At 34.1% G+C, this 21,202-nt stretch overlaps 1 protein-coding gene across 9 annotated transcripts in view; it reads right to left on the bottom strand.

The window, feature by feature from the left end:
* Nucleotides 1–17,413, bottom strand: part of LOC117692745 (fibrinogen-like protein A) — a 176,131-nt gene extending 158,718 nt beyond the window's left edge. For 2 of the 9 annotated variants that reach the window (XR_010712067.1, XR_010712068.1), the window contains exons 1-3: nucleotides 17,161–17,413; nucleotides 15,932–17,037; nucleotides 15,229–15,824 (exon numbers count right to left, since the gene is read on the bottom strand). Coding sequence is in view for 5 of the 9 variants with exons in the window: in XM_034481636.2 (XP_034337527.2) it covers nucleotides 11,808–12,061; nucleotides 12,882–13,046; nucleotides 13,517–13,613; nucleotides 15,691–15,824; nucleotides 15,932–16,976 (1,695 nt within the window). In the remaining 4 variants the exon portion in view is untranslated. Of the gene's footprint in view, nucleotides 1–11,604; nucleotides 12,062–12,881; nucleotides 13,047–13,516; nucleotides 13,614–15,228; nucleotides 15,825–15,931; nucleotides 17,038–17,160 lie in introns of those variants that run through there. The other 7 variants (XM_034481637.2, XM_034481639.2, XM_034481640.2 and 4 more) reach the window with 7 other exon arrangements.
* Between the last annotated feature and the right edge of the window lie 3,789 nt (nucleotides 17,414–21,202).

The following is a 21,202-nucleotide window of genomic DNA, read 5'->3' as shown; positions in this document are numbered from 1 at the left end:
TTCGGTAAATTTATTCACCTGTGTACAAGGTGACAGTGCATGGCTCCTGTGGGTGTCCGGTTCAACGTCCTCTCTGACGAGATCTATGACACAGAAAAGAAGTTCTCTTGGCAGCCGATAACGCTCTATCACCACAGAGTCGTTCAGGAAGTCTAGGGGGTTAGTCCTGTCTCTAAAAACTCGTTCTCTTCGTAAACTTCTCTGCACTACGTCGTCTGCTAGTATAAACACGGCGGCCATTTTTATTTGTTTACGTGCACGTAAATCGTTTTAAGATTGCCCCTGACTGCTCGTAGACTTAAGAGCAACTTCCATCGTAACTCGCAACTCTTAGTGAAACGCACTTACGTGCTACGGTCACGTTTACGATCTACGATACGTTAGTGAAACGGTCGCCAGGTCCTTGGCCTCTACACGTTAAACGAAACCATATATTTGGTTACGCCTGCATTCTTGAAAACCGTGCAGTAATGAAAAACATTTCTCTCTTTCTCATTCTCTCTCTCTCTCTCTCTCTCTGAGAGATTTCTTGAAAATATTTGATTCACTTGACGATATCCGAACGCACTTCTATTATTTTTGTTGATATAATGTACATGTATGTCTCGAAGCATTTCTAGTTAATATGTGTACCGATTTGCCACTTTTCAGGCATATTCTATATTTTCTGCCGTAGTAAATGACAAAACAAAGCAGTATTTTAAAAAATAGCAAATTATTGCAAGTTCACTATTAGAAAAGGCTGTAGAAAAGATTGCTCATTTGAAGATGTGATCGAAGTTCAGAGTATTTGTTCATTTGAAGCTTTGATCAAAGTTCAGAGTGTTTCTATTATAGTATTACTAATTGCAGTCACAGACGAGTTTTACGGCATCAGCATAGGCACTGTCTTGCCTGAGGAAATTGCAGAGGGCTGGTCCTAAAGACATTGACCGGAACCTCCGTATCCGCTAGAGCTTGAATATTTGCAAGTACAGGAACAGAACAGAGGCTTACAGTTAGGCGAGTTGCCCCTGCAATATTGGTCACACCATGTATCGTATCCCCTATTTCCTACAAGAGAGGTACTGTCCGGCAGTGCAGGATGTGACAATACCCCCGAGGGATACCCTTGAAGTCGTGCGAGGAGCCTGGGTTACTGGAGCTTGTGTTATAGGTTGCCATGTCTCTGGAGCTGGTGTTACAGGTTGCCATGTCGCTGGGGCCTGAGTTGCAGGTTGCCATGTTGCTGGGGCTTGAGTAGTAGGTTGCATTGTTACCGGAGCTTTTGTTGCTGGCTGCGGATTCCCGTCACTCGGCGTGATTTTGATGTCGGCGCAATTCACAAATGTTTCCTGTGGACCACAACCTTTGAATCCAGGCTGTCCTCGAAATTGTCCCCAACTGTTGCCTAACGTTACAAAGGAAACATTTTTAGCCATTGACTTAAATAAAATTCCTGTATTTAGCTGGGAAAGTCATTTTCGCCACATACCCCAAATTTTCCTCCGTTTCTATTCCATTGTACCTGTAATATTTTTTAATAAATTTTTTAAAATAATTTTTTTAAGTATTTTTAAAATTTTTAAATTTTTTTTTTAAAATGAGCAAAAGACGATAACATTAACTTTTTTGTTACATTATTAATTTTAAAAAACCAATTAAATAAATTGACTAAAATGTTGTAAAAACGTTCCTTATTCAAATAATTACCCAAAACCGAAAAACCAGTTCATCAATGAAATTGAAAAAATTTTCTTACTTGCGTTCCACCGCAAAAATTGCCCATATCATCGAAATTTGACGCGAATTGGTTTTGATCATAACACCTCCACAGAGAGCCTCTTTGACATGGCTTCATCAAGCGCCCATGAGCATCGGTATCCCCAATCAGGGTTATAACAACAAAGCTGAAAATTAAACGAAGACTCGCCATCTATAAAAACTACTGGTGTCGGTTCGAGACATTTGCCTTATAGGTCATATGAAACGATATCCTGACCATATTGAGTTATATACGGGAATGAGTTCATAAGTGCCTATTTAATAAGACTGACATAGTTTTGTGGATATTTTATGCAAAATGTGAGCGCCACAGTCGATCAAAATTACTTAATCGGGAAAAGGAACATTGACTTACGCGGCTTACCTCCCTTGCTTATGACGTCAGTAAGACCCAATCGCCTTATAAAGCCATGTTATGAATACAAATATCCATGTCATTTTGCAGCATTTTAAAAGAAAAAAATACTATTTTATATAAAAACTTGTATAATTATACAATAATCAACCACGTCAGTATTTTTTCTCTCAAGAAATGAAATCGTGTGCGTTTTTATTTACATGTAATAGCGTGTACATAATGATATTCAGTTTCGAGACTGCAGGGAGAATAACTGATTTTCTTCATAGATCCACATGCAAGTATAATATAATTTTAATATAAGCATATTTATATGTTTTATTTTGATCTTTTTAATGAAATTGACAAATTCAAAAATAAGTCTGATCGTTTTTTCCCATTTGCACGTTCATGCAATTCATTAAGATTTTTTTTCTAAACAACTTGTAGGCCTCATTGTGCCTCATTCGCTTCACGATTATATTGTTTGTTTCACTTTCAAATTAACAAATATGTTACCATTTAATTATTTTTAGTCTAAGAGAAATTTCTTCAAATGTTTTGTTTTTGAAACGTGTACTTGAATGTGCGGTGTTTTGATTTTAAAACGTGTAAGTGCGGTGTTTACTCACAGATCCCTTTTATCTCACTTTCTTCCGCAATGTTTTCTTTCGTTTTTTTTATCATTATTGATGCTTGTTCTTAATAAAATCTGTTGATTATCTTCACATTCGTTCACAACTATTTTTATCAAACAACCGATTTATTTTACCGATACATTTCTAAATCCTTAAATGCCATATTTCCGCGATCTATATAATAATAAAACGTTAATACACGTGTACACAAAGTATTTTCTAAAGCTAAAGATATTGCTACATGTACATATCAATAAGTCAGAAATTTATATTATTTCGAAATAAAATTAAAGAATAATTTTGCGGCATTTTATAGCAGCTCTTAAATACAAACTATGTACACAATGCCTCAAACATTTTCATTGGCCTGCCTTATATACCGGTACTTTTTTATGTGACAAAATTAATCAAATCAATTTAAATGCTTTAATTCCCTTTAAATGTAGCTCAATCATTATACGTACCGAAGAAGAAAAGGATGTTTCTATTTCAAAAGGCCAGGATAAGGATAATTGATTAATCAGCTGTAAATGTTGGAGCATTTCTTTCGTTAAATTTCCACTCCAGTACGGGATCTTCATCATGATTTTACTTTTGTGAGAAGCTGATATTAGATTTATTCATTAACGACCAATTAAAACTAAGTCATCTGTAGGCTACTACGAAATCAAATGATCTCATTTGAAAAGAAAGACACGTTCATATATGCAAAAATTACTAAAATTTAATCGATATACTATTGTAGAATTACACTAGTTTTAATGCATTGTTTACATTGGTGGGTCTTTGTGACGTCATAAATCCACAAAATCAAGAACGATAAGCGGGCAAGAATTTTTTCAGGTGCTCAGTTTTCACGGTTATTTCTCAGTAATGGAAAGGCCAAAAAATCTTACATCATGTATTTTAACATTTGTTTATACCAAGCTTTATATTCATGAAAGAAAATCATAGTGTTAAAAATCGTTTCATATGACCTTTATATTAAACCCCGGTCCACCCACAAAGAGGAAATACAATGCAGTCTTATTTTCTTTTCTTTGTAAAACTATGGCTCGGGGTCTCCAGCGAAATTTTATTGTGACCTCCACCTACGTGAGTGAAACCGAACACTAACCCTATTAAACCCGCACGCAAAAGGATCTTACAACTCAGGCTTTGTATTGGGATTTACTGTTTAATACGTGATTTGGTTTCAGCTACATTTAAAGTGAGGAATATTTTTATAAACGTAAAACATTTCAAAATTGGTTGCTATCACGAACTTTCATATACAAGAATTCCTTTAAAAGTTACTTAAAACGTGTTAAGGCAACATAAGACGGCCACTCAATTAAAAAAGTTTTATTTTAGTTGTTTACTTTGAATTAGAAATGACATCAATGATATATTTTTACAGATTTCATTTGTTAAAAATTTAAAAATTGCGTGTAATCACAACCAAATATTAAATGAAATCAATGTATCATTTTAATTATCTAGATTACCAGAAATATATTTCGATGTTTTGTGCCTAGTATTCTCTGTCTTTCAATGTTGTTATCAACCTATTGTTAAAAGTTAACATTAAGTTTAAAAACTTTTTTTTAATTCTAAAAATTGGAGGAAAAAATCTTAACTCTGAAAACGAAAAAGATCAAGCTTTGAATTAAACCCTAATAGTTTATAATTCAATTGCTTTCACAGTAGCTGCAGGTCTGTAGCTCCCGGTCTGAAAAATTCCGATGGACGACATGGGAGCTACAGGGCCACCCATTGAAAAAATTGTATATTTATTGCGCAGAAAAACGTGCGCTAGTTTTGGACTGATTATTACCTTATTTATACGCAAATTCTGTGAAAACAATTAGTACCATTAAATTCTTCATGCAATTTACTACTGATATCGCCTCTTTATTTGCCTCAGACTTTCTCCGAAACACGCTACCGACCTCGGAAAATCAAGTATGTTGAACTTGCATCGAGATCGAGAGTCGCCATTTTTACATGTAAACAAAGTGCACCACATGAATTTACGGGACTGGTGATGGTGTTTAAAAGACTATCCGAGGCAAGTGAAGAGACGATATCAGGAGTAAATTGCATGAAAAATTTAATGGTACTAATTGTTTTCACAGAATTTGCGTATAAATAAGGTAAATTAGTCGAAAACTAGCGCAAGTTTTTCTGCGCAATAAATATACAATTTTTTCAATGGGTGGCCCTGTAGCTCCCAGGTCGTCCATCCGAATTTTTCAGACCGGGAGCTTCCTGCAGCTACTTTCACAGATACTAATAAGTATAATTTCATAAGTAAAGGCAACACAAACAAAACCATTTTCCATCAATGTTAAATACTCATATATAAATAGAAGAAAATTTCTGTCCAGCATATAGTTAAAATTAACCTATGTTTAAAAACATAAGGGCTTTACGGAATTGGAATAAGGAAACCACTTCGGATATCTCCAACCCCCCGGATATCTTGAGGGTCCCCCATGTTCGAGATACCGAATTTACCTGTATAAACTTTTTTCCTCCAGGAAAAAAATTAATTCATTATATATGATTATTTTTATAAGCATAGCATGTAATTAAATAGTTTATTTTGTTACTTGTAGGCTGGTATTTTACCTTACCCAATATTGTTAACTGAATTTTGTCTATTGTCTCCACCGACAGACGTGTCACCCGAAATAATATCTTATCAAAAATATGATTTATAAAAAACAAAAAATATGTCCAAATACAAAACAACTTCGATAATGCCATGATAAACTATCTGTATGAATAGAAATGCGATATTGTGGGGGAAAAAACAAATAAAAGCGCATTTCGAGAGGCTAAGCACAAGATAAAAGATGAAGCTTTTTAGTTGTCAATAAATGATTTCTTTAAAATTACTACCTTGAAAAATCCTTCAGGTGGCTTCGTCGGAAAATTACGATTTTGCTGGAAATGAAGTATTACATTTAAAATTCCAATGGCCGATGAACGTCCTGAAAGAATTAAAGGTCCATAGAAAGTTTGAAAAGTTTGGACTTTGCATGATTCAATTGGCTTAAATAGTTATGGGGGTCTGTCCTAAAACCAATCTGATTTATTAACTAAGCACAACATATGTCAGTTGGACGTATATTTATGCAACTCAAATATTGGATGTTTTAAAATGAATATAAATAAAGTCTTAAAGACATTTAACATGTGACTCAGAAGGGAACCGTTTACTTCCACCCCACCCCCCACCCCACCCCCACCCCACCCGAATCTTTGTGTTTATTCAACCGGCATGTTATGCATCGATTGTAATTTGTAAACAAAACTAAATTCAGAAATAATAGTGAACAAAATGTACGCAGGTTTGTTTTTGTTTAGTCAAAATTTTGTGATTTTTATTAAATGTGATGTCTAAGTTGTAATAAATAAATGTAAAATGTCGATAGATGTGGAAAAATGCACTCAACAAGCAAAAATGTTTGTAAAACTTTCCATTGCGCATTATTTGTTAAAATTATTGCAACACTTTAAGGAGGCTAGGGGATCTACAAATAAAGTTTTAAGTAACCATCAGAATTAGCTGATATTCAGAGCTGTCAACATTTTTGGGCAAAGAAAAAAACCTATATATTTTAATTTGAAATTTTAATATCATTTTCGTATACATTGTATATTCATATTGAACTCCCATTTTATAGAAGACCAAATTGGTATAAAAATGGCAGCCACCCCCGAGCCTCCTTAGTCATATTTGCTAATCTTGTAAGACATTGACACTCCGAAAATATAATTTACATAATAATTTACCGATCGATCAGTGCATCTTTGAAGAGAGAGAGAGTTGGATATAGTTATTTCTACTTTTGGTTTAAGTTGATATTTTGGATATAAAGAAATAACCAAAAAATATAAAGATTTATTAGAATTTATTCTTATGAGTTCTTTATCTTCTTTAAATGGACATGTATAATGTCTATTCACTTGAATCGGAATCGGAATCGACCACTAACTGCTTAAGAATTTTTGGCATTTTTTTGTTATAAATTTATTGTATTTAAGGTGATTATATCTAATCAGCTTATTATTGGTGTCTTTTTTTTGGGGGGGGGGGGGGGGAAGGGGGGGCTCTTCTTCATCCTCATCATCATCCTGCTGCATTGCCCTCTTCCTTTCTCGTTTTTTGTTGTCAGGAACGTGCGAGGGGCCAGGAGTTTGCACTTCGGGCTCCTCGGGTTCTGCCTGTGGAGGTGCTGTGTCCCTCACGGCCGCCTCCACCTTTTCCTGAAGCCTCGTCTCTAACTTCTTAGCCCTTTCGACTTCAATGCTACAAGGTACGTAAAATATTGCATAATAAATTTGTGGTTGAAATACTTCATCAATATGATTTGTTACGTTTTATTCATTTTTTTCGATGCCATTTGCCAGATACAAAATAATTTTTTTACTTTTCTTACCGTATAATTTACATACCAACTATCACCGTCATTATCGGCTGTTTTCGCAGCCATCAATTTTCGTAGCTTCCCCCTAGCCTGTCTCTCAGTTTTTTTAATGACCCGTTCCTGTATATTTTCTGCTTCTTTCGGCAATTTTTCTATGTTATCCTTAGTTCTTCTACAATCTCGGACCACAGACAAGGGTGGTTCTGGTATGCCCGAAGAAGCATTAGTGTCTCATTTTATCCTATAGTAACGACCTTTTTACTTTTACTGATTAAAGTTTTGCCTGTAAAGGAAAATAATGTTCAAAAGATTAAATATATCAATTTTACGTAAAATTTCAGGCGTGGATCCAATATTTTTTTTCATTGTTTTTTCCTCAAAATTGTCATTACAGGGTGTATGTGGAGGTAAACTCCATATATATGTCGATAAACGATTTTTTAAAAAAATAACCTTAATAAAGAAAATTGTTGGTGTACATGATGTTAGGTAACAGAATGTTTAAATTGCAAATGTGCTTCTATACTAAATTAAAGTGTTTTGGGAAGGGGTGTGAATATGTCTTCTTGTGCAAATTTAAAGTGTGGAATTTGAAACTAAGATCTTATAGTCTCTTTATCCTTGCATATACATGTATATTTATCTTTTTATAAATAAAATTATTAATTTTATATCTGTAGTATTGAAACAACATCGTTCTAATGACAAATATATAGAAACAAAACTAAATGCTTATCCAAGACTATAGTCTCTTTAATATGAAAATCAAAATTCAAATTCGAATCATTTCAGGTTTTTTTGGTAAACACTTTTTTTTTCAAACACTTGTCCACGTGTTCGAATGGCCGTATACGCATAGTCCAGGATACACGATCATATACAAGTAAACAACGAGATAACTACACATACAAGTAGATTTTGAGATAACGCAAGGTTTGTATTCTTACATATTTCAAATAAAAAAGTTATGGGATGTAGATTGTGAAGAAAATAATCACCTTTCTCCATTCTCTTTCCAACTGCAAGTAGTCTTTTTTTTCACGTGAAAACCGTTTTTAGAAAACCGCTGTCTACAGAAGCAAGTCATTGAACCGTGATATTTAAATGCCCCCCTCTTTGTTTACTCTCTCTCTCTCTCTCTCTCTCTCTCTCTCTATATATATATATATATATATATACACTAGTATATATCTTTCTCCGTCTCCCCCTCTGTGTCTCTTTTCCACATCTCTCACTCCATCTTTCCCTCTACCTCCTCTCTCCCTCTATGTCTCTCCTCCTTTCAGTCTAACTCCCTTCCTGTCTTTCTCTCTTCCTCCTCTTGTTCTCCACTTGCGCTCTTTATTTCTCCTCCTTCTCTCTCTCCCTCCCCTCTTTTACTCCCTCCCTTTCTCTCTCCCTATCTCTTCACTTCTCTCTAGAGATATATATTTCCTCCCACTCTCTCTGTCCGTCTTTCCCCCTCACTCCTATCAGTCTCTTTCCATCCCTATCTTTCTCTCTCTTCCTCTCTTTTCTTACCCTCTCTTTCCTTCATTCACTACCTCACTCACACTCTTCCCGCTCTCTTCTTTTCCACCCCTCTCTCTCTCTCTCTCTAGAAATCTTTATCCCCCCTCTATTTCTGTCTGTATCTCCCCCTATCTCTTCTAAGTCTCTTCCCCTCCCTGGCTTTCTCTCTCTCCATTTGCTCTCTTCTCTTCCCTCTCTCCCTCCCTTCCTCTCTCTTTCTCTCTTTCCATCACTCTCTCCCTTTGTAACTGTCCCCCTCTTTCATATGGGACAGTTAAATCCCACGGTGTCTTAAAGTCTCAAAAGTTAATTCTTTAAAGATTATAATATGCAATCTAGGTTAGTCGCAAAAAAGTTTCAAGAACCAGCCTGGTCATCGCGCGAATATAGGTTTTTGTATAAAGTGCTTCCACTATTTTTGAAAACTTTCATTCAAAATAATTATTTAGTATTATATGTATTCTTTAGGTATGAATGCTGATTTAGCGCTGTTGGCTATTATTTCTACACCCCATCCTTGTGACGACGATTTCCTGCAATTGCTTAGTGAGTTATTAGTGATTTTGTTAATGCAACCCCAAGATGGACTTTCCAGCATTCGTCATCGGCTCGGTGACCCCGGACACCCATTGTTAGGGAGGAATGTGTTTCGCCTCTTTGCTCGGCATCCTTATGAATTTTTTGAGGCCACTGGAGAATCACCTGAATCTCTGCTAGGGATTATAAAGGACATTAGTCAAAGATGTACTCTAAATCGTTACAGCCATATATTATCACCAATAAACAGAGTAATGGCTTCGGTCATACCCATGTTATTCCATCTTATCCCCGCTCTTTGACGTTTCTCCAGCTAATGGTATTAACTCTTTACTACCCATTTTCAACAACATTTATGTGCGCAATATTCAATGGTCGTCGGCATTGGAGTGGGGAAACATGAGAGGTATTTGGGAGGATTACCCGACGCCGTGGGGGTCACTGGTGGGACATCTCATTAGATATACAGGCCTCAAACTGAGCCACAGGCTCTTTATTACAGTGGACACAGACATTACCACTGCATTCACGCGATTGTTATCAGATAATTCAAACACACTCCGCTTCGTACGAAGTGGATTTTTAGGTAACCAAAACGACGCTCAAATATTGAATTTTTTTACCAGCTATAGGCATAAATCAAGAAAATCAAACACAAAAATTAATAAACATAGAGTTATTGTAGAACATGTCATAAGAGAAATTAAATTGTACCGCGCTATTGGCACTCTGTGGAGACATCCGAGGTACAAAATAAGACAAACGGTGAACATTTGTGCTGCATTGTCTTGGAGAAGAAAACGTGTTGAATATTTGATTAAACATAATAAAACCTACTAGATTTTATAGCGTTTTTTACAAGTACATAGAAGCATTACGATAATAATTCGGTTTTTTACTTTTAATACGACCCCTTATTTATAAGCGTACAGAGTACGAATCGCGAAATCTGGAAACGTCTATTAACAAGTCCTTTGAGGCGGAAGTTTAACTACTCAAAGTCATACCAGGTGGACAGAACCGATCAGAAATGTTTATTAACATCTCAACGATTCACGCTAGAATGAATAAAAAAAAAAACAGGATTAAACTTAGTTATTTTCTTAATTAGACCAGTAGCAGCTGGACAATTGGCTTACAATAACTTGATATTAAGATAACTAAGAAAATTAGAATGAATCTACCTTGTGTTGTCAGGTATCTGAAGCATGAGACTAATGTGTCTGTGCTAGTTGCGAAAGACCATTATGATAAATAATATCAGCATAAGTACTGATACATGTAAATGATTTTACCCGTTTATATTATTCAAAATCGGATGCGAATAGGTCTCTACAAATTTTGTCCATGCTCTCTAGCATATCTTTACCAATATCATAATGATCTGGAAGTAGCAGCACAGATTTCAGATCCATTAGAACAATAGCAAAATCGACGTATCTTGATATCATCCTGATTTTTCTTTGCCTAGATTGAATGACTCTGAGGGATTCCTCGATGTACTTGTCTGGTTTGGTTTAATATGATTTATTACTACTATTCTTTCTATCTTTTAGAACGTGCATTCTGTTGAGTATCTCTGAATAATCTTTTTTTGGAAGTCCATTGGTGAAAGTTATATGCTAGTAAACATCAGTTCAAACTTTAATTATGAATATCATCCAAACATTATATTTCACTATAGATTAATCTGTCATATTTCTTTCTATACTGACATGAAAAATCATGTACCAAATGACACAACGGATACGATTCTGGAGGATCATGAAGTGCTATACAAGAGAAAGATAAGTAGAGCAAAGAGAAGATGTAAAAAAAAATATCAGCAGGGAAGGGTATTCATATGCTGCAAAGGTAAATCTAGTGTATCAAATTTGTGAACATGTCAAATTTCTATTTTAATCAAAACTGACTTTTTTAAAAGTTTTTTTTCAGACAGCTGGTCCTAGTACAACGCACAACTATTGGAGATATAGCTTTAACCTCTGGTGTTAAGCTGTTGATCCTCAGCAGGGAAACAATTTTTTGTGCGGGTCTGTTGACTATATCCGCCCGTCAGAAACAATTGTCTTTTCAAGCGGAACGCAAAAACAGCAAATGTATAATGTGCATTTTACATATTTGAATTAAAGTTTATGTTATATACTTATCTTTTATGGCGAGCCTTTGACTGAAGACTACCTCGAGGAGCAGCAAGGTTGACACAAACTCATAAAGAAGATCGTTGTTCTTCGAATTCCCTGTCCCCCACCTGGCCACATTCGTGGAACCTTTAACAATCTAAGAAAGTTTGCCAACACAGCGGCTTTAAGAGAGCTGTTCCATTACTCTAAAGCTTGAGATACCTGGATTGATGAGTGGGTCATCAGATAAATTTCAATTTTATTGAAATACAATAATAAAAAGGAAAATTTCAAAACAAGACAATTTCCGATACAAACCAAATAAACAATGAAACATGCTAAAATATATCAAAGCTAGACTGTTAAATGGGTAAGACGTGGCCTTTTTGTTTTGTTTTGTTTTTCAGGTTGACATGAGTTAGATATTACACATCATTTTCTTGTGATGTACATGAATCTCTTGTTTCAATGTCCAGTATCAATTTAAGACACGTGGACGAATCATAAACTGTATGCTCTTCAGAGCAATGAATGATGTCTTTAAACCATGCCATACAATATATTTAGGACCTTTGATTTCAGAACCTGTGTATTGACCGTTAGGGTTAGTTTTGAAGCAGCTTTTGAACCACCCTGCCGATTTCCAGTAGGTGGCACAGTTTCCACTATCATTATCATTATCCTGGTCCAGCGTCGAAAATTTTATGTCATTGCTGTAATTAAGGCTATCCCCTGAAATAAAATCAAACATGGTAATTGCGGTATTAGGAATTCCGTTTTCATGTTCTGCATTGTTTCTTCTTTATGTCTTACTGTTCATTTTAATGTTTCCACATTATTAGTCCTGTACAGGTGAACTTTTATTTGCTGTATTTCCGTCTGTCTGTCAGTCATTCTGGCCCAACTCGATATTTTTTATGATTTTAGGAATTTATTTGAAATTTTCTGATTTTAGGAATTTATTTGAAATTTTCTATGAAGCTAAATAGGACAAACTAAGATCAACATTGAGTTTAGTTAAGATTTCTTAACAGTAATGAAGAAATTAATTCTAAATGTCTTGTGGGTTTTTTTTCAAATCATGTTTATCCTTAAGAATATCTGTTTGAGTTTTCTTAAAACCTCTTTAGCACTTAAAACGGCATTTCTTTAAAATTGCCGTTAGAGAAAATCTGTTGTCGTTTAAGCAGTTCTTTCAAAATGCTTTTTTCTTTATTTTTTTTATTTTAATATTTTTATTTTGTTAATTCTTTTCGTAGATGATTTCTTAAATCTATCAAGTAAATGTCGTTGAAGTTTTTCACATTAGAAAAAAACTGATTTCAACTGTTAATGTTTCAGTTGAATTTTTTTAGAAACATTTTAATTGTTGACAATATTTGAGACTTCAAATTGTTAGTGAAAATAAGTCCTCGGACACTATTCATGATCTGAGTTTGGATTTCAAAATAAATGAAAATAACGTTGTTATACATATAATGCGTATAATCATCAACCAATTTAATCAACTGTAGTTTTTAATATTGTCAGTGTTAAACATTTAACTGTATACCTGCAGTTCCATTGTAGCCTTTCACATTTAGTTTATATTTACTCTCCTCGTCACCAACAGAAAAGTTAGAATATTTTGCAAAGGCCTTTTCCGCATTGAATCTCTGCATGTCTACTCGCAGTTCCTGGGGCTTCAGAGATGTCAGTCTATGCAGCATATCATTTCCTGTATTTGATACTACATGTTTTAATTAAAATTAAATATTTAATTAAATTAATATTGTCCAAAACTGTGTATTAATGGATTTGATGACAATGTTTCCAATTTGTATATATTTTGTATGTTTTAGTGACAGTATATTGTAATGCATCTTTACTTTTAAAAATAAATTCGAAAAAGTTTTGAGGTGTAGTTACATTACTTTTAAAGATGGATTTATGCAAATAAAAGCACGTAAATCAATGTTTGCAGTTTTTGAAGTATAACTTCAAAGTAAAATATATCTGATATACTTTTCTATAAAGTATTGCATCAAAATAACCAAAATTACATGTATACCTTGTCTGAGGATAAAGTTAGAGTCCAATGCAAACTTACCAGAGTGCATAGATTTAAATAACATTGAAACTGCATAAAGACAATCTGTGTATACATGTATCTCCTGATCATTAAAATTTAGGACATAATAAAATAACCTATCCAATACTCATGATCAGCATATCCAAATCCATTCTTGTATTCTTTCCAGTTGCGGTAAAAATTCACAGATCCATTGATTCTTCGCTGAATAACTTTTCAAAAATGACAACAAAGAAATAATAGTTATTGAAAACATTGGCACAAAAATATACGAAAGGGGTATATAAATATGTATATATATATATATATATATATATATATATATATATATATATATATATATATATAGACGTATAGTCAATAATTGTAATATAAGCTCGTCCGAAAAATATTGACAGGTCAATATTTTTTTGATATTGACCGGCTAGGATTAATATCTAAAGAACATTCCCACTATTTCAAATAATCGCCTCTGATTTGTTTATTCGTAAGCGATGACATAAATAACCCTTCGCGATTCCAAAACAAGGTGACGTCATAATAGACAGTCATTCAAGGCAAGTAAACAATGGACGTGCAATGCAACGGTTTGCTATCATAACGGATATTAGGATTTGCGAATTACTGTGAAGTAAAATAAGGTAGAACATCTGTATGTTAATTCTTACGGTCGGCGGACTATCACCAGTGACCGTTTGATGCTGAGGATATTTTGGAAATGAACTTTGCACAAAATTGAATTCGCGAATTCTTTGTTGAGCTGAGAAAAATTACGGCGATCTGTTTCCAATTAGCTTTCTTAAATTTTGGTTTGTTTCTTCATATAACAAAACAAATGTTGACTGTGTTTACGAGCAACATTTATTAAATTTAGCCCCCTTGGGACGAAAATATTGCCCTCCGCTTCGCGTCAGGCAATATTTCGTCCCTCGGGGGCTAATATAATCAATGTTGCCCTCAACCCCAGTCAATATTTGTATAATATAAATATATATATATATATATATATATATATATACACTTGTATATATATATAAATTTATATATATATATATATATATATATATATATATATATATATATATATATATATATATATATATATATATCAGCAAGTTCTACTAAATCGACCAAAATAAACAATATATGTCATATTTAAACAACCATCATATAAGACTCAAAATAATAACGTCAGTTATATTCTGTATGTGCTTTCCATAAATAGAATAGTAAACTTCAATACATTAATGGAAATATGAACACGCATTAAAATTCATATTCATTTTCCTAACCAGATGTCTGGTTTCATTTTACATAATTGCACAATCTAAAGAATTTAACTTTGATGATATTTCAAAACAATGATTAATGTCATAATGATAACATTTATGTAGATATATTCTTGTATTACTAAAAGAAATGTAATTCAACACTTAGACTAAAAGAAATTAATAGATCGGACTTAAAAAAAAAAAGATTAAAGGACAAGGGCGTACAATGCGCTATATATCCCCCATTCGGAGCAATAACAATTTTTTCAAGTTGTTAAAATATTTATCTTTGGTTTGTATACATTGCTTATTTTAAAAATTTCGAGATGCATGTCAATAACGAGATTTTATTATGTACACACAAGAGGTATTGGTTTCCAAATTAAACAACACGACCTTCTATGCCTGAATCTTGACCATTTACTGGGCTAAATTGCAGCGTTTTAGGATGAATGAGACTAGACTCCACCCAGTATGGGTCAAAATTCGTGGTTTTCGCAAAAACCTTTAATTTGGAGTTTGTCAAACTATTAAAGTTATTCACAGAAGTTATGTACCATTGATAGGCAGTGGGTTGTAGATAATTCTTCTCAGCTGAAAGGCTGCTCGAATCATCGTGGGCGTTTTCTTCTCAATTTCTGCGCTTTAACTTCCTTTTAGATAAAACATTTTTTTTAATAAAATAGAATTATTTTGGAAATATTTAACACCCCTTCAGACGCACACGTTTCAACGTAAGATTTCTTTATATAAGATGCACATATAGGTCGTTTGAATATCCTACATGTAGGTCCGGGGGATTCGACAGGCATTGCACGCTCTTCTCCTTTATTTCTTTTCGCTTGAAAGTAATCATTCAGACAGAAAATGTTTTTTAAATGAAAAAACGAATAAAAGTTAGGTATAGTATGACTATAATGACGGGTGGAAAATATTTATGTTGTCTTTATATATGATTAGAGACTAGAGCATATTAAACTAATTCTAAAAATGTTATATTAGAATTAGGCATATATTACCGTCCATCCTCCGTTGTCGGTGGTCATATCGCAATATACGGATTTTGTTTTATTTAATAAAACCGTTATATTGTAAACGCCATCCTCCCCTCTGGTCTTAGGATATTTCTTCAAAATATCAGCACAATCAGAGCCTGTAAATAACTTTTCAGTGTACATATACTCATGTCAATCCCACTATTCTTATACCTTTTGATTTCTCAAAAATATGTATCGTCTTGATTGATAAAAATATACATACCTGTTATGGTATTTGAATCATTTTTATAGGTAGTTGTTACTTTCAAATGATGAGGATTCCGCATCGCTAAAAGAATCTGATGTAGCATTTCAATAGAAGACCTATTTAATCCAACAACAAGTACTTCATCTTTTGGAGAAAGCTGTACCGATATATTCCCTACCTCTCTTAGAAGACTTTCTCTTTCCATCAGTGTCTTTTCTAAAATAATGGTAAAATTGTTCAATCCATCAATAAATATTTTTTCAAGATTAAATTCTTTATCGCCAAATTCACCTGCCATTGTTTTTGTACAAACAGACCCCGTCTGGTTCGTCATATTGAAAAGAGACTCAAACGCAGAAACTATGGCGGATAAATTGTTTTGTAACATTTCCTGAAATATTTGAAGGTCTTTCGTAGTTCCTCTGTTGCCCGTTTCATTTGTTTTCTCTACTTCAGTTTGTACCTGTATCAGACTGGAGAGTCCATCAATTGCTTCTTTCATATTTAACCTATTCATATCACTGTTATTTAAAAGAGTTTCCGCTTTTCCATCTAAATAGGTTGTAAAAGATAGCATGTCCTGTCTTAAGATTTGCTGTTCCGTCTTAATTGTAGAAATGCTTCTATTAAGCAAATCTGCAAATTCTTGTCGGTCGATCAAATTTTTAAACTTTTCGGTAAGACTGTTTAGCTTCGTTTCCACGCTTTTTAAAATGTCCACTGCGCTACGTGTTGTATTTGTGAGATCAATGTTTCCCTCCTTTTTGACTAAAAAATGTGAACTTACGTTTCTGGCGATGACCATTTCCTTTTCAACAGTTTTCCTTATTGTAGTCTCTATCAACTGACTAAATTTTGCTTCCATTACGTTTTCCACTTCATCAAGTTTATCCATCAACTTTTTTTCAATACCTTCAGATAATTGCTGAAGTACACTTTTGGTGAAGTCCAAGTTTAAGTCGTTTTGTTCCTGTCGAGCTCCAAAATTATCAAACAGCATTTGACCGGTTAGGAATTCGAACCAATAAATGCAACTTACAATTCTAAACAGTCTATTCATAACTGTTTTATTCGTCAAGTATGTTCCACGTTATCTCTTAAGTTTGTTTAAGACAAATTTACTACAAGAAATCAGACAAAGTCAATGAAATAAAACAAGCATTGTTAGCTTTTTATTTAGGATAAATTGAATCCTATATAAACGTCTACGTTTCCAAAAAATAAGATAATCTATTGAAACTTACCCAATACGGTACTACACCACAAGGTTGCTTTTTGTTTACGTGTTATCTTAAAGAAATGGGGTCCTTCCAATTGAAAATGTACAAGATATGAAAAGTCAAAACAAAAGCTACAAAACACTACACTACCATTCAAGCATTTCGATATGGTAACTTTCCAGCAGATTTTTAAAAATTTCTTCGAGTGGCCTCCTGTATTTAGCCACTAAGTTGAAGTGGGTTTGTTTCCAGAAGTTCATATGTGCTCAACCTCGGTCAGTTTTTTTATAAATAAGAGAAGGGTGCAAAAAAGGATAAGTGAATTTATAAGCTGCAAGGCACTTGATCATAAGCTTTTAAAGGGTTTATTCTTAATGATACGATAATTCTGGGGACGAAGATCAAGAGACTTGAAGGAGAATCATGTGAGAAAAATAGACGACACTTCGCTAACACAAAATCATATTCAAAACTAATGTTGTATGTTAATGTCTGGAGTGATCAAAGTAAATCTGCACTTTATGGACATGAATCATAAGTTTCAATTGATCGTTGTAATTCTGAAATCATATTTTTATATTTATTTTTTATCAGATCTACGTATCAATTACTCGTATGTGTTGAAGGTTTGAAAGATTTCGCAAAAACTTGTTGGTATTATCTCCCCCCAAAACAACGTACATGTGTGGATATCATGAAAAAGAACCGAAGTAAATTAAGCTTTGATTAGTATTTTGACGACTATACTTTAATAATTTGACCGATATTCGTCCTATACCATGTCTTGAAACAAATTAAATACTGTATGATATTTCGTCAGCTTAACATAATTTGAAATCCTGATATAAATTATGAATTCAGCGCTCAGATCTGTGTTTACTTTGTTAAAGATTGTGTAAATATATTTTTATTTTATTGTATACATTTTAGGTCACCTAAGTCACTCACTTGCAACTAGTATTCGTCCGTCATCGTATGACAAGCGTTGTCTCTTACCAATTGTACATTTTTAACTTCTTGAAAACTACATGGCCAATTGTTACCATTTTAGCTCACCTGAACTGAAAGCTCAAGTGAACTTTTCTGATCACTTTTTGTCCGGCGTCCGTCTGTCCGTCTGTCTGTAAACTTTTTTTACATTTTCTACTTCTCCCGAACAAATGGGCCAATTTCAACCAAACTTGGCACAAAGAATCATTGGGTAAAAGGGATTCAAGTTGTTAAAATGAAGGGCCACGCTAACTTTCAAGGGGAGATAATTCTGATTTATTGAAAATTTGAAGATATTTTTTAAAAATCTTCTTCTCACAAACCATTTGGCCAGAAAAGCTAAAACTTGTGTGGAAGCATCCTCAGATAGTGTAGATTAAAGTTTGTTTAAATCATTGTCCCCGAGGGTAAGGTGGGGCCACAATGGGGGGTCAAAAGTTTTACATGAATATATAGAGTTAATCTTTAACAAGGGCACCGCAAAGCGGAGTATCCCCTCGCGACATGACTTGTTGTAGGGGGAAATGCATTATTTAGGAAAATACATGTACATTTTTCAGATCAAAATTTATCAGATCAAAATAAATATGACACATGTATTTCTAAAAACTACTTTGAATTCATAATATCTATTTTATCCTAATCCCCAAGCTTTGTGGTGTATAAATTGGGGGAGGGGGGTTACATGTACGTGGTTGCACATTTTTCCTATTTCTAGCAGAAACTCAACACATGTACAAATATTCTTTAAAGTTAAATAATTTAGATTCATTAAGTGACATTCATTTTTATATAAGCATACATAATCGATCCGTATATATTATGAAACGTAGCTGAAGATCTAGCGATCTGTAGTCTGCTCTGATGGACAATTCTAGTTGCTTATGGTATGTCAACCCATATAGTAGATATGCAGCTATTATTAATATGAAACAATCTTCGCGTGATAAATATGCGATATCTGTCAAAGTCTCCTCTGAATTTTGGACTAATCTATTTTAAGTATTACGGGAAAATTTGTCCGAAAGTCGACTGCTTGTTTCGATGTCAATCGGATGACTTTAATTTTTTGCCCGCTTCAACTTTTACCTATGGGCAATCTTCTAACCCTTCAATACTACAAACCGTTTGGTTTTTTTACCTTTACTAGATTAAAATCCCAAAAATATCAAGTTGTTGATTTGAACTGCATAGGGTAGCTATTTACTTAAAGTCGTACATAAAATTACCGGAAATGTCTATTGTCAAGTCGTATATAAAATTCATGTTTTAACTTCGCATTTTTACGATAATTTACAAAATATTGAATCAATTGACTTGGAAATCAATAGGGTTTGTCCTTTAACCATGACAAAGAAGTGTACAAAGTTTAATGAATATTCATGAGAGGGTTTTCTTGAAATATTGCTAAAGAGCTGACAATGGACACACACACACCTAGCAGCGATGCTATATCCCCCTCGCAACAAGTTGCGCGAGGGGATAAAAATCTTCTTCTCAGAAACCAATTAGCCAGGAAAGCTAAAACTTGTGTGGAAGCATCCTTAAGTAGTGTAGATACAAATTTGTGAAAATCATGACCCCCCAGGGGTAGGGTGGGGCCACAATGGGGGTCGAACTTTTACATACGAATATTTGGTGTTAATCTTTCAAAATTTTCTTCTCAGAAACTTATCAGCCAGGAAAGCTTAAAGTTGTGTGGAAGCATACTGCTGTAGGGTAGATTCAAGTTTGTTCCAAATATGATCCCCGTGGGTAGGGCGGGGCCACAATGGGGGGGTCTTAGTTTTTTGTTTTATATAGAATATATAGAGAATATCTTTAAAAATCTTCTTTAAAACCAATCAGCCAGGAAAGCTGAAGCTTGTATAGAAGCATCCTCATGTAGTGAAGATAAAAATATGTGAAAATCATGAACCCGGGAGTAGGCTGGAGCCACAAATGAGAGGGGGAAGCTGAAATCTGTACGGAAGCATCCTCAGATAGTGTTATTTAAAGATTGTTCAAATCATGATGCTCGGGGGTAAGGAGGGGCCACAAAGGGGGTCAAAGTTTTACATGGTATATACATGTATAGAGTAAATCTTCTTCTCAGAAACCAATCAGCCAGGAAAGCTGAAACTTGTGTGAAAGCATCCTTATGTAGTGTAGATACAAATTGGTGAAAATCATGATCCCGGGGGTAGGGTTGAGCTACAATGGAGGTTGGGGGGGGGTCGAACTTTAACATAGGGATATATAGTGTAAATCTTTTAAAATCTTCTCAAATACTAATCAGCCAGGAAAGCTTAAACATGTGTGGAAGCATCCTCAGGTAGGGTAGATTCAAGCTTATTCAAATTATTATCCCCGGGGTAGGATAGGGTCACAACATTGGGGGGGGAGGGGGGGGCAAATAGTTACATAAGAACATTTTTAAGATAGGGTGGGGCCACATTGTGATTCTAACTTTACAAAGGAAAATATTTTAATTAATCACAACTAGCGAAATGTAATGATATATGGATCCGGATTTACATTAAATGCAAGCATTCTGACATATCGCTGATTCTTTCAAATTGTTTAGACTTCGGTCCTTAGACGATTGTTGGGCCACATAAGGGGTTCAGAGTTTGATGAAGGTTTATATTACATATATAAACAATTTTTTTTTATCTTTTTGAGAACTACAATGCGCAACAGGTGATATGACTTTAAAATCATCCTGTTAAAAAAGGGACTTGATTATGAACATAAAATTATCCAGGGTAAAAAAGGGTTTTTTATTTATACAGGATATACATTTATTATACTATATTGTCCTGATAGTTTGTATTATATTTCTGTTAAGCTGATTTAATCATACCTATTGTTGCTCAGGTGAGCGATGTGGCCCTTAGGCCTCTTGTTTGGTTTGCAGCATCCCTAGGATAAAATGAATCTAATTTGTGAAATCTATTACCTTACTCCTCCCCTAGGCCTCAAGGGCAGGTCAAAAAAATTTCAAAATCTTCTTCTGTATTCCCACAAATGAAGAAGAAAAAATTAACGCATGGTTATGGTGTCCATGAATATCTCTTCCAAAATATTGAAATTT

This window comes from Magallana gigas, chromosome 3 (assembly GCF_963853765.1).
Source record: "Magallana gigas chromosome 3, xbMagGiga1.1, whole genome shotgun sequence".
Classification (NCBI taxonomy): Eukaryota; Metazoa; Mollusca; class Bivalvia; order Ostreida; family Ostreidae; genus Magallana; species Magallana gigas.
This window is presented reverse-complemented; position numbering and strand designations above follow the sequence as displayed.